General features: G+C 43.2%; 1 protein-coding gene across 1 annotated transcript in view; it reads right to left on the bottom strand.

Moving 5' to 3' along the window:
- The window catches only part of RABEP1 (rabaptin, RAB GTPase binding effector protein 1), a 43865-nt gene extending 32587 nt beyond the window's left edge, over positions 1-11278 (bottom strand). The window contains exon 1 of the mRNA XM_030962514.1: positions 11089-11278. Coding sequence (XP_030818374.1) covers positions 11089-11122 — 34 coding nt within the window. The 5' untranslated portion in view covers positions 11123-11278. The remainder of the gene's footprint in view (positions 1-11088) is intronic.
- Between the last annotated feature and the right edge of the window lie 1205 nt (positions 11279-12483).

Raw genomic sequence — 12483 nt, 5'->3', positions numbered from 1 at the left:
AGTGGATGAATCACAAAGTTGGAAAAGTCAGCCAGACAACACCATTAATGGAATCCTATGGAAAGGATTTTGGCTGTATTCTGCTGCTACCACCAGTGAATCTCCTCAGAAACACAGTGCTGCTAAGCTTGAATGCATATCAGAGTATTTCAAAAGTCAACAGCAAGCTACAGCCTGGTGAACTTTGAATTCATCTACAGTGACACAAAATGGAGAGAGCAGAGTTACCAATCTCATCACAATCACCAGCATTTTCCCTGCTCCATAAATGCTTGCATCTTGTTCCCCTTGCTCTAACAATTTTTCTTTTTTATAACTGCTCTTTTCAGCAGGATCAATTTGGAAAAAACAGAACAAAACAAACAAACAAACAAAAAAAACCCCAAAACTAAAACTGCTCAGTATCTCCTTGGATTTTTGAAGAGGGTTATTTACTCCACAGGTTGTGGGCATTTACTCAGACCAGTCACTGCTTTGAGCAAACAAGAGCAGGGTGATGGCAGCACAGAACTGGGCAAGGTGAAGTCCCCAAGAATTGGGCACATTTCTCCAAGCGGGATCACAGCTGGATTACACCGCTGCCACCCTAGGCCAGCCTAGGTAGATCTCCACACCCTGCAGGCACAGCAAAGCTCTTTGAGAATTTCACACATCTGAGCTCAGACAATGCGGCTGTCAAACGCTTCACACCCGTCCCTGCCCCTTTCATTTCACCAGCCCGTCCCTCTTCATTACCTGCAAGATAAACACCAACAGAGGGTGTTTTAAGCAGGCACAGAGGCTCCTCCAGCCTGGAACCAGACCTCCAGCACAGCCACCCATTCCCTTCCACAGCATTTGAAAACAAGTCCCCAAAAATGTCAACTCACATAAATCTTCCTGACCAAAGCAAGACTGAAAATATGAATGAGCCTTCGTATTTACACAGGAATATTTCTGCCAAGTTTTTCCACACTACCACGTCTCATCATTTGTATGATATAACCAGAATATCCAGAACTGGATTACACGTGGCAATTCCACTTGACAGTGAGGTTTGCAGTGTGTCTTCCCAGCAAAAGAAAATTTAAGTTGAGGATACTGTCTGTTTTAGTAAACCAGCAGGAATCTGCTGTTCTGATGAAACAAAAATATTTCAGATTGAGAGCCATTTAGGGGGAGATTCTGATATGCATTTCATTTTATAGGAGACCCCCTACACAATTTGCACTCTGAGCACCACTAATATAACTGTTCTCTTAAAATGTAAACATTTGCTAAACCCAGACAACAGACTGATTTTCTTTCAAGATAATTTAATTGCTGACTCATTTGCAGTGGGAGGAAAAAAAAATCCCTGTAACACCTTATTACATGTTTATCACTTCGCCTACAGATTTATTAAAGGCTGTCCTCTTCAGGCAGAAAAATGGGAATAAAGTATGACTCAACTCTCAGGAAAAAACAACCAATAAAACAACACAAAACAACCCTACTGCATCGTTCTCTTTGATGAAGTAAGTTAATATATAAAAGAAAACCATTACATTAATTCCAAAATTCCCCCAGACACCACTAGTCTGAGATCTTGTGCTGTCTTGCTGTTTGTCATGGGGCCAAGAATTGAGGTGCAGCTTTGAGAGCATTCAGGCTACAGACGACCCCAGGTATTCTGCTGCCCAATTTCTGAGCAGAAAGAACAAATTAATGATAACCTAACACGCTTAAAGAATTCAAAGGAAGGTAACAAAAGTGAAATATAGCTCTAGCAAGAAGGTGATGTGGAAGAAACCAGAAAAAAGACAATGTTTGTGAAATTTAAATAGGCAATGGCTTCTGTAATTTACCATTGCTACAGGTATGAGGACACTGCCATTTAAAGCAAATTGGCATCTTTATGGACATTTTCAAAAGCTGAAATAATCACAAGAGCATAGAAACTCACTTCCTCATGCAGAGCTACCACAGGTACCAGAAAAACTTCAGAAATAGCAGTAACTCATACACAACTCAAGAGTTACGGATGTGAACAAGCAGCACAAAAGGGAGTTAACATCATATTTCTTTCCCACTGTGATTCCCTATCCCTTGCTACACAATCTGGCCACTCAAATTGGTATAGAGAGAATAAACTGGGAAAGAGAACAGGTAAAAACTTACTTTTCAGGAATAGTAATTTTAAAATTTTAGTTGACAGAACAGCAGGTTCTAGGCATGAAAAAATGGTGCTGTAGAGTAGCCACTTAAAGGATATAAATCTTAATAAATGGCCTGGAAAATACTGTTGCTAGATATATGTATGGAGACATTGTGATGATAAATACAGTATAACAAATAATAATAAGACGATTAACATCTTTATTTGATAAGGAACAGGACACAGATCCTATTATTTGGAGCAAGGTTTTGACAGCAATTTAATAGGTTCCCTGAGAACAACAGACTAGTACTCCCCCAAGCCTCTAGAATTCATTTCTTGGCAGAAAATACTACTGAGATTCTATATATTCATATTTTTTGCTACCACTTGTCAACTACATGAATTCCTGAACAGTTAAAAAGGAAGAAAATCTTCCTCCAGCATGAAATTTTCAAATGATTTAAAATATTCCAAGGGTCTTAGCAATACAGAATGGGAAGGCTTGACTAAGCCTGCAGTTACAACAATTTTATATTAATTTCTGTACTGGTGGTCATCTGACAGGGTAACTCAGCACTCCCACCTCACTCTGAGCACATGTGCCTTTTATCCTCACCATGTTATGGGAGCTTATGACAGCAGTGACAGCATCAGAAGGGATACAGGAAAAAGCTGGAGGGTGGGAGGGGAGTGAGTCTCAAACCAAGTCCAAAGCAGACCACACCTAGCACTCAGCTGAGCACAGAGCAGACCTGACACACACGTGGCAGTGAACACACAGATCAGGGTAAACTGTGAAAAAAACGTCAGAATGATACCCTTGGACTCTCATATTATTACTGTGTGGTCTACACCCTTCCTTTATGCCAGCTCTAAGGCTTATCAGGTCTTTCACTAAATTAAACTAATTAATGCAGCAGTGAGTAGTTCTCAGCTGGGTGACTGAGCTGAACTGGGCTCAGTGATGGGTCCAATGTGCAGAGCTGGCACAAAGGAAATGAGGGAAACACGACTGTGGGAGCAGGAAGAAAAGAGCAGGAACACTTCTTTCAGCAGCAGCAACCTTCTAGACTGGCTTAGCTGCAACATGAAACCACAGCCTATGGGTACAGTCTGATTATCAGTTTAACCTAAGTGCCTGCTGTCTGCCAAAAGAAATAGTCTGGCCTTGCTTCTGTCCCCCACTCTCCCTTGTGGCTACTGAGATTGGTGTAGTCATGCAGCAGAACTTACTTTTTAAAGACTTGATGACTGATATTTGTAAGTGATAAATGACCTTTTTCAAACCCTGATTTCTATTCAGACTCTCCAGGGGAAGCTGACAAACTTAATTGGTATTAGAAAGCAAATTCCAAAGCTCAGGTTTCCCACCAGTGTTTGTACACACTCAGGTTTTGAACAAATGCAGCTGAAAGAGTTGCACTGCGCTGCAGTTTCCAGTACAGAAATGCTTAGACTGGTACAAAACCTAGAGCTGAAGATAAAAATAATCAGAAAACATTCCTATCCCACAATAAGATTAGGCTCACATTTACTCTTACTTGAAAGCAAATACACAGTTAGATTAGACATTGTAACAGGCCATTACAGCCCCTCCTGATGTATCCTCAGCTAAATGTAATCCTCAGTGCCTGCAACAAATTTAACTCTGTAACATCAGGAGTTAAAGCACCAGTTGGAGGTTTAACATCTTTATCTCCGGTTTCATCTAAGACTCCAACAGAAGCTGTGAAGACCAGACAGACAGCTCTAATATCTTCACAGCTAGAAATGTCACTCAAGCGTAGAACCCAGAGTTTGCCTAATTGCCTTCCCATTAATTTCACATGGGAGAAGATACAAACAGACATTGCAAGCTGGCAATTAAGAAAACCTTACTTGAAACCAATCTTTAAAAGAAAATTTAAAAGATGCAGTATATGACACAAAGATGCCAGCCTGTCAGATGATCTGAATTAACAGAGCCAAATTTATGCTTTGTACTTCACCAAAATAAACCAAGTAACACCACAGATAAAATGTAACAGAAGGATTTTGGCACAGGTTATTGTTAATGTAAGATGAATGTTCCAATTCTTGTGTCTGAAGTCAATGGGAGGCTAATATGAACCCCTGTAAGCCTTAGGAAAGACAAGTTTCTTAAAGGATACTGGGCACGAAAATTTATTGTAGATGGTTAAAATACTTACTGCTTGAGCAATAACTTCTAGCAGTCCTCTGTGTTTCTTCCTGTGTAGATTAAGGCAACGACACTGAACACCCAGATGTAAGGATTGTATTATACTCTGTGGTTTTATCTGCCTTACTGTTTGCAAGTTACTGCTTTGTTATTTTTTAAAGCAACCAACCATGGTGCTGCCTCCTCATTTTGCATAGCACTGATGCAGAATAGATGAAAATAAATAATTTCTGTTGGGCAGTATTTTAATGGTGACCAGCCATGCAAATACAAAGTTACCCTACCAAGGCAGGGTGTGGGGGATAAATAGTTATACAGGAAACACCCAACAAAAACGGTGTAAGAGGTGTTTCTCCTTTTGTTGTGCATATTCCTCTCCTTTGTTGCCATTTAAACAGCATTGCAAATCTTGTTGCAATTATCTGTAAGGTAAAAACGTGTATTGGCAGAAGATACAATACAAACCACACAGTCTATTCAGGTCAGTGGCTTAAAGGCATGGGAAGACCATTATAATCGACAATGCTGGTTTGGTTTGATCCCCAGGTAATCCTTCCCTCTCACCTCCAGGCTATTCCCTCTGGAATACACAGTTAATGCTACCATTGCCTTCCAGTTATTGATTCCCATTCACTTTGCCATGTATAACTTCTGTTATTGCATTTTTGCTCCACAGCTTTACCAAAAAACACTTTCAAAAACCACAAAATACAACAAGATAAATATTAATAAAATCCCACCCAAATTTAAATTTCTTCTCAGTGTGACTCACCACAGTAAGGCTTATTAAGTGCTTCTGGCTTATTAAGTAACTAAAAATCAGACTGCCTTTTTTTTTTTTACACTCCAGGATTCTGGTTATTTTTCAGTCCCTAACCCAGCCAGACACACATGACAGGGCCCTTAACTGCACACAGAACCAAATGAGCAGATCACAGCTCTGCTGTTTCCTGTCCTCCTCTCAACTGATACCAACCTTCAGAACTGCTCTGATACCCAAAAGATGGAACACTTCTATTTTCTACTTCTATTTCTAACATAAGTTAACTTCCAACAATGAATTGTTTGCAATCTGTGAGGCACTTACCTACTGCAGTTTATAAAGATACCAAGGTATTAAAGAATTAGATGTCAGCCAAGCTTGTGATTAGGTAACTGAAATTCACTGCCTCAAAATTGTATAATCTGTTCTGAAAAACCACTCAGAGCCTGAACATGTATAAGGTAGGGCTGAAAAGCAGGTAAGTAGCTCTGTATACTTACAGAATACTGAAAAGCAGGTAAGTTGCTCTGTATACTTACAGAATAAAGACATTATTCTTTAATACTTAAAGAATAAAGGACAATGAGATCTCCCTTCCTGAGTGACAGAACATGAAGAGCTCATAAATAAAGAAAAATATATTTTAAAAAGAGTAAAAAAGCTAAGATTCAGCATATCTAGGGAGCCACATTGCTTGGAAAAGCCATTTTTCACTGAGGAAGTTTGTAGAGTCATGCAAGTTTCTCCAGAAGAGGAAGAACAGAGGGATCCCACAGAGCAGAGCAAGGCCTGGAGCAGCCAAAACAGGGCAAGGACCAGGGGATACCCCCAGACAAGAGGTTGCAAAAGGCAAGGAGAGCAATATTAACGAAGCTGAGGTGGTGTCTGGGAAGGAGGAAACCAGAGGAGCTGCTGAAGAGCAGCAGTTACCCAGGACACTGCCAAATGACTGACTGGGTGTTCGAGCAGGGAGGCAGCAAAAACCTGAGAGCAAAGAGCAAGCAAGGCCATGTTTCTGCTGCCTGGCTGTGTGGAGCAGGAATCGCCAGAGGAGATGGAAAAGACATAAAAGGTGATTCAAGAGCTTTTATTCTTTGCCTTGATTGTACTGAAGGAGCCAGACCTGGGAAGACAAGTATAGGAAGGAACAGGAAGGAGAGAAGCATCACCACAAGTCAGCTGAACGCCAAGGGGAGTTGTGGCTGACAGAAGGAGACATGAATGGGGAAAAAAAATAAATGCACCCAATTCCTCATTATATCAGTGGTCATGCTGCAGTTCTGCACTCTTAGGGTACTACAGGCACTGCTTACAGAGCAACAGGGCAACTCAGAAGTTTTCTCAAGCACCAGGTACTTTCCAGGTAAAAAACCCCCTCCTCCTTCTGAATAGCACAGAAATATTAACCAAGGGTACACTGCTCACTTGTTCTTCCTATGCCAATTTACACAAAAATATCAAATGATTTAAATTTTTCCAGAGATAATTCATCATCATGCCTAACTGACTATACTATGACTAAAATGACACAATGCTTACCCTATTTATAGAATAACTTGTGGAGGGTAGTACCATTAACTCAGCCACTATTAAATCAGACACTAAAATCAACTCTGTAAGTAAAGGCTGAACCACTGAGAAGTACCAGACCTTTGATGTAGAAGATGTTCCTCTGAAATACACACACACAATGGCTTTCATAGCAGCCTTGTTAGTAAGTGCTGCTTATCAATGTTACCAGTTCTTACCTTGAAAGACTTCAGTCAGAGTAAAACCATAATCTCAAATTCAGGCTTTTTCAGTTTTTTTTTAAAGCTACATATTTGATATTTTTTAAGAAGAAAAAGAGTGCAGTTAAAATACCTAAATTTAGGATAGAAAACTTCACATCTGAGAAGCACTTTTTAATAAAATGCCTGGAGTGAAAGCCCAGCAAGTCTGCCAGTCAACCATCACCCATAATGAAGCCTATGGGATTTGGTCCACTCCCACACTGACAGAAATTGTTTGGTTTAGCTTCTTGAAAGTTTTAAGACAAAATTCTTTCCTCAATCACTTTCAAGGGAGTGCATACAAACTAGTTTCACAGTGGGAATCCAGTCCACCCACCAAGGGCTATGGGAAAGCAGTTAAGCATCCAGAGGCACCAAGCCAGGAAGGGAAGAAAACACATTACTAAGTCCATCTTCTCCATGACAATGGTGAAGTGGCCAAGATGTAATAATAATGGGCAAAGAATTTACATCTGCCAGTGTCCAAAATGCAAGAGAGAGTCAGTCCATAGGTTAAAGCATATTCATTGTGCCTTCTGGCAGATCAACAGGTAATGATAAAGAACATGGTCAGGGCATTTTGCAAAATTAGGAGATTTGAAATTTGACTTTGACAGGAAAGCAGACACCCTGAATGTGGATACTCCCATTTCAGAGAAAACTGACCTGCTGAGCAGATCAAAACTTTCTTATAAACATGTACATTCAAGGTGTCTGTTTTGTTTTTGAAACCAAATTCCAGATTTGTCCACTGAAATGACAGAAAAACACACAGCCTAAAAAAAAATAAGTGTGAATGTGTTTTAATTAAAATGCACTTTTAGTATATTAGTAATAATATACTAAAAATATAGTAATAATATCAGTAATTATTGAATAATAATAAAGCAAGGACCGAGCAAAATGAAAGTGAGGGTAGAAATGTTTTTGCCTCTTGGAAAGTACCAACAATTTTGAAGTTACTCCCCAAGGGATAAGAGTTTGACATTTGACAGTTGCATCAACAAGGCAGAGCTGAACATCAGCATTCACAGCCAGTCCCCTAGGAACCACACCTAGCTTGGAGATGAGTAATAGCATTTTATTTCCTTCAATTTTGTTTAAAAGTGATATTCTTACAAGGAAAATAACTGGAAATATAAAAGCACCTGAAGTTTTGTTAGTTAATTTTCTGTGTGACATCCCTGATCTCTCCACCAGCAATGTTTGTTCCTGGAGTGTGTGACAGTGACAGCAAGTCCCAGCTCTTGTTGGGATCCTGGATTATTGACACAGGGACACAAAGGGGATCACAGACTGCTGGTGGCACCAAAATCAATATGGCAACATCCTCCAATCTTCCAGCTACAGCTGAGCAGGTCTCTCCACTGAGAGCTGGCACAGCCTCCCACCACTGACAGACTGACACTTTTTACTGGCCTAAGTTACTCCAATACTGGATCAATTCCCTCTGACAGCAAATTCTTATTAAAATATTTGATAGACTGTGTCCTTAACAGTTTATCACTGAATAATATCAATGGATATGCTAATTATCAGTCTGACTGCACTAATGGTTTAAGTTTAGAGCAGTAAGAAGAGTTTAATAATTGGCCTATCATTCTAATTAACTTTAGTATTGAAGAAATAATGTTTTATGTTACTGCAGTTCCTTCATTGAAGTGTTTTCCAGAAATGAGAAGGAGAATTAAATCCTGAGAATTCTGATAGGGAAAAGCTATGCCAACACATTTTGTTTGGCAACCTTACATTCAGAGATGGCAAGCACCCAGATCCAAACTAAACCCAGGGAGCCTGGGAGGTTTGAATTTTGAATATTATATTCAAAGTAAAATATTTTGAAAAATAAGACATCACAGCTGTGGTAAAGCAATCTAGACAACACACATAAATTAAAATCTCTCCAAAAAAAGCCCCTTGACCAGGATCAGCAGGCAGCACACACCTACCTGCAGCACAGGGCAAGATCATGAGCTCGCAGCACAGAGCAGAAAGCTCCAGCAGCAGCCAAGGGCTGCCCTCAGCCTCCTGTGATTCTTATCATATAGAAACTCTGTTACCCTACACACTGGATTAGAGGGTTATTAATGTCTCCACTAATCCAAAGTACAAACCAGGTAGGACACAACACCCATTCTTTTCTTATTTCTCTGCACTATTCCTTCCCCTATTTCTGGGCCCATTTTCATTTCAGTGCAGGGTTTAGAATAGAAGACAATTTCTACATTAATTCCTCTCATGTTGTTCCATATGTTATTTCTACCACAGCAGAAGAAGTAGTAGTTTTATACTTGCTTTCCACAAAACAAATCATAGCTGATGTGTCTTACATGAGTAAAGAATGCATAAGTTATTTATAATCAATATAAGTAATTATAAAAAGCCATTATTTTTCCTTAGGGGAACATACTAATCCAGTTTTATTTTGTCACATGTAATCTTAAATTGGAGGTTATGCTACTCCTTTAAGCAATAAATCCAGTGCACACAACTAAATATATGAAATAATTAATTTCTTGATTTTTTTCCACGTTAAAATAGAACACTTTCAAGGCACACTTTTGGTAAATTACTTACAAACAAAACCAACACAAATGAGAACAACAAAGTGGATAAAAAACTCAAACTGGTCCTATGGCTGCCAAAGGAGGATGGGGAGAGGAGCCATTTTAGGAGCTCCAATTCTTTAGCGTAGGACACAGCAACCACTTTCAGAACCCACCCAACTTTCCAGTCCCCTTCTCTACAGCATCCTCATCTCCCCACAGCTAGGGAGCAGGAAAGAGACAGCAATCCATACCTCCTGTAAGACAGGCTTCACCAACCTATCAAACCACTCCATTTACTTGCACTTTTTTAATATCAACAACACAAATACATCCAACGTGGATCTTCTAATACACTACAAACCTACAACTACCTTTCTGGTCAAGAGTCATCAAACATTTGTACACTGAACAGCTCCCCTGCACACCTGCAGTGAGACAGTCTGTGAGAGCCAAGAAGAAAATTTGCTGGAAGTTGTTCTGCAGCCCTTAGAAGAACAATAAACAATGGTTATTCACGACAAAGTACAGGAGAACAACTCCTACCTATGCTGACCTTATAAACATGACAGCAGGGAAACTCACCTTCCCCTCAGTGCTCTCAAAGGACAAGCCAGCAATGACTGAACTTAATATAGGGAAACCCCCACAATCTAAGCACCTTCACCACTAGAATTCTCAAAAGGCAGGCTGAAATCCCTAAGGATAAGCACTTTCTTGTGTAACTCCACAAAAAGGAAAAAAAAAAAGGCCCACGCAATTCCCTAGACGTGCATAATTAAGAATACATCATTGCCCTTTTCTAACAGAGTGCTTCCCCAAGGAAACTCAAATGTTCTCTGGAAGAGGAGAGCCCTGGCCTAGTCCAATGGCTGGGTAAGCACCAATCCTGCAGGATTCTGCACATCTCTCCAGTTCTATACCTACATTATGACCAGCCTCTACTTAAATTCCTGGCTTTCTCACCCTCTTCCATACATCCCATACAGTAAACACTGTCCCTTCAACCTCACCTTCCAAGCTAAGCATTACCTACAACTTTTTTATATGCACACAGCTCTGTAACCTCTTCCAAGGTAAAAAACGTTCACAATTCCTCTCAAACCAGAAAGAAATAACCTTTCCACAGCAGGAACCTTCAGGGAAAGCTTAGCTTCCTTCTGCACAGGTACACACCAGCTTGAGGGAAGACCTGTTATTTTCTTTGTCCTTTCTAGCAAAGAAACACACTATTCACACCGCACATCCCGACCTGCACCCTCCGAGCGCCTTTTCCAACACAGCCAAACATCCCCCGCCGTGGCCAAAGCAATGACGGCGTCCCAGCCGGAGGATCAATGTCTACCTGGATACACCGCCACCCTTCCCCTCCTTCCCTGCCAGGGCGGGGAGGCCTCGTCCCATCCAGGCTGGGCTCCCCTTCCCCAGCAGCAGCGCGTCCTCCCAGCGTTATCCTCGCGCCGGGAGCCGCCCTTGCTCCACATTTACAGCCTAAAAATCCACTTGCGCTGCCTCCCGCCCCCTCCCAAGGCCTTCCCAGCCGAGCTGCTCGGGCCGCTCCCCGCTCCCTCCCGGCGGGTCCCCGCTCCGTGCGGGCCCCCGGACCCTGCCCAGCCGATCGCGCCCAGGCCGCCGCCCTCGCCCCGCGGCCGGCGCGGCTCCCAGGCGAGACCGGGGCTGCACAGGCCGCGCCGCCGCCCCCGCGGTACCTTCGGTCTGGGCGCTGGGGCCCGGCTGGGCCATGGCTCGGCGGGCGGCACCGCCGCGGCCTCCTCCGGGCGGGGACCGCTACGCCACGGGCAGAGAGACGGGAGCGGCCGGGCCGGGCCGCCGCCTCCTCCGCCTCATCCTGACAGCGGCCGGCGGCAGCGGGAGGGGAGAGCGGGCAGGAGGAGGAGAAGCAGCAGGAGGAGGAGCCCCGCGCAGGCGCCCACGGTGAGACACGGGACCGCCTGCGGTCGCTGAGCGGGAAGGGACCGGGGACCGGGGACCGGGGACCGGGGACCGGGGACCGGGGACCGGGGACCGGGACCGGGACCGGGATCGGGATGGGGATGGGGATGGGGTTTGGAACAGGGAATGGGACTGAGAATGGAGACCAGTACTGGGAACGGAGACAGGGACTGGGGGTAGAGATAGGGAGCAGGAAGCGGAACCAGGGACAGGGACTGGGACAAAGACCGGGAGCCAGAGACGGGGCACAGGGACAAGGAACGGGCACCGGAATGGGGAACAGGGGCCAAATACTGGGACCGGGGACCAGGAACGGAGTAAAGGAGACAGATACTGTGCACCGGGGATAAGAACTTGGAGCAGGGACTGGGGTCAGGGTGAGGGTGGCAGTGGCTTCCCCCGAGTCCTTGCCCGGCCTGGCCCCTCAGTCCCGGGCAAAGGAGAAATCGCCGGGCCTACAGCCCGGAGGTATAACTAATGTTTATTATTGAGGAAAGAACACCAACAAATTCTGCCCTTTAATCACAGAATCACTGAGGTTGGGAAAGACCTCCGAGGTCATCGAGTCCCAACCTGAGACTGATCCGCAGCTTGTCACCCTGGCCTGGCACTGAGTGCCACATCACTGAGGTGATAACTCACCCTGAAGGGGATGGAAGCACCCAAAATTCATAAATCCTCATGGACAAATGACCCTCAAAAGTCATGATTTGTCTGCAAACAATCAGGAAGTTTTATTAGTAAATTACACACTTGGCATGGAAATTGGTGTCCCTGGCCTATTTTTAGTTGTCACACTTGTTGTCACACCAGTAATGCAGCTGTGACCTGGCTGGGCAGTGGAAGGAGCCTGTCCTGCCAAGGAGTCCCTTCCCCAGCACCCATTGTTGGGCTGTGTTGATGGAGGTTTAGCCCTTTCGTGGGTTTTAGTCCTTCCACCTAACTGGGAGAACATGTCTGAACTCCAGGTTGTAGCAATAAAATTGTAGATCTATGTCATTTGAGCACATGTAAAATCACAGAATGCAGAGTTGGAATAGAGATTACAGCACCAGTTCCTTTCAAGGGCAGCATCTGTTATAACTCACTTTTCTTATGGCTTGCATACCCTAAAATGAATCACTTTTAAGCTGAATCTCACTTATTGCCAC

Source organism: Camarhynchus parvulus, chromosome 19, assembly GCF_901933205.1.
Source record: "Camarhynchus parvulus chromosome 19, STF_HiC, whole genome shotgun sequence".
Lineage (NCBI taxonomy): Eukaryota > Metazoa > Chordata > Aves > Passeriformes > Thraupidae > Camarhynchus > Camarhynchus parvulus.
This window is presented reverse-complemented; position numbering and strand designations above follow the sequence as displayed.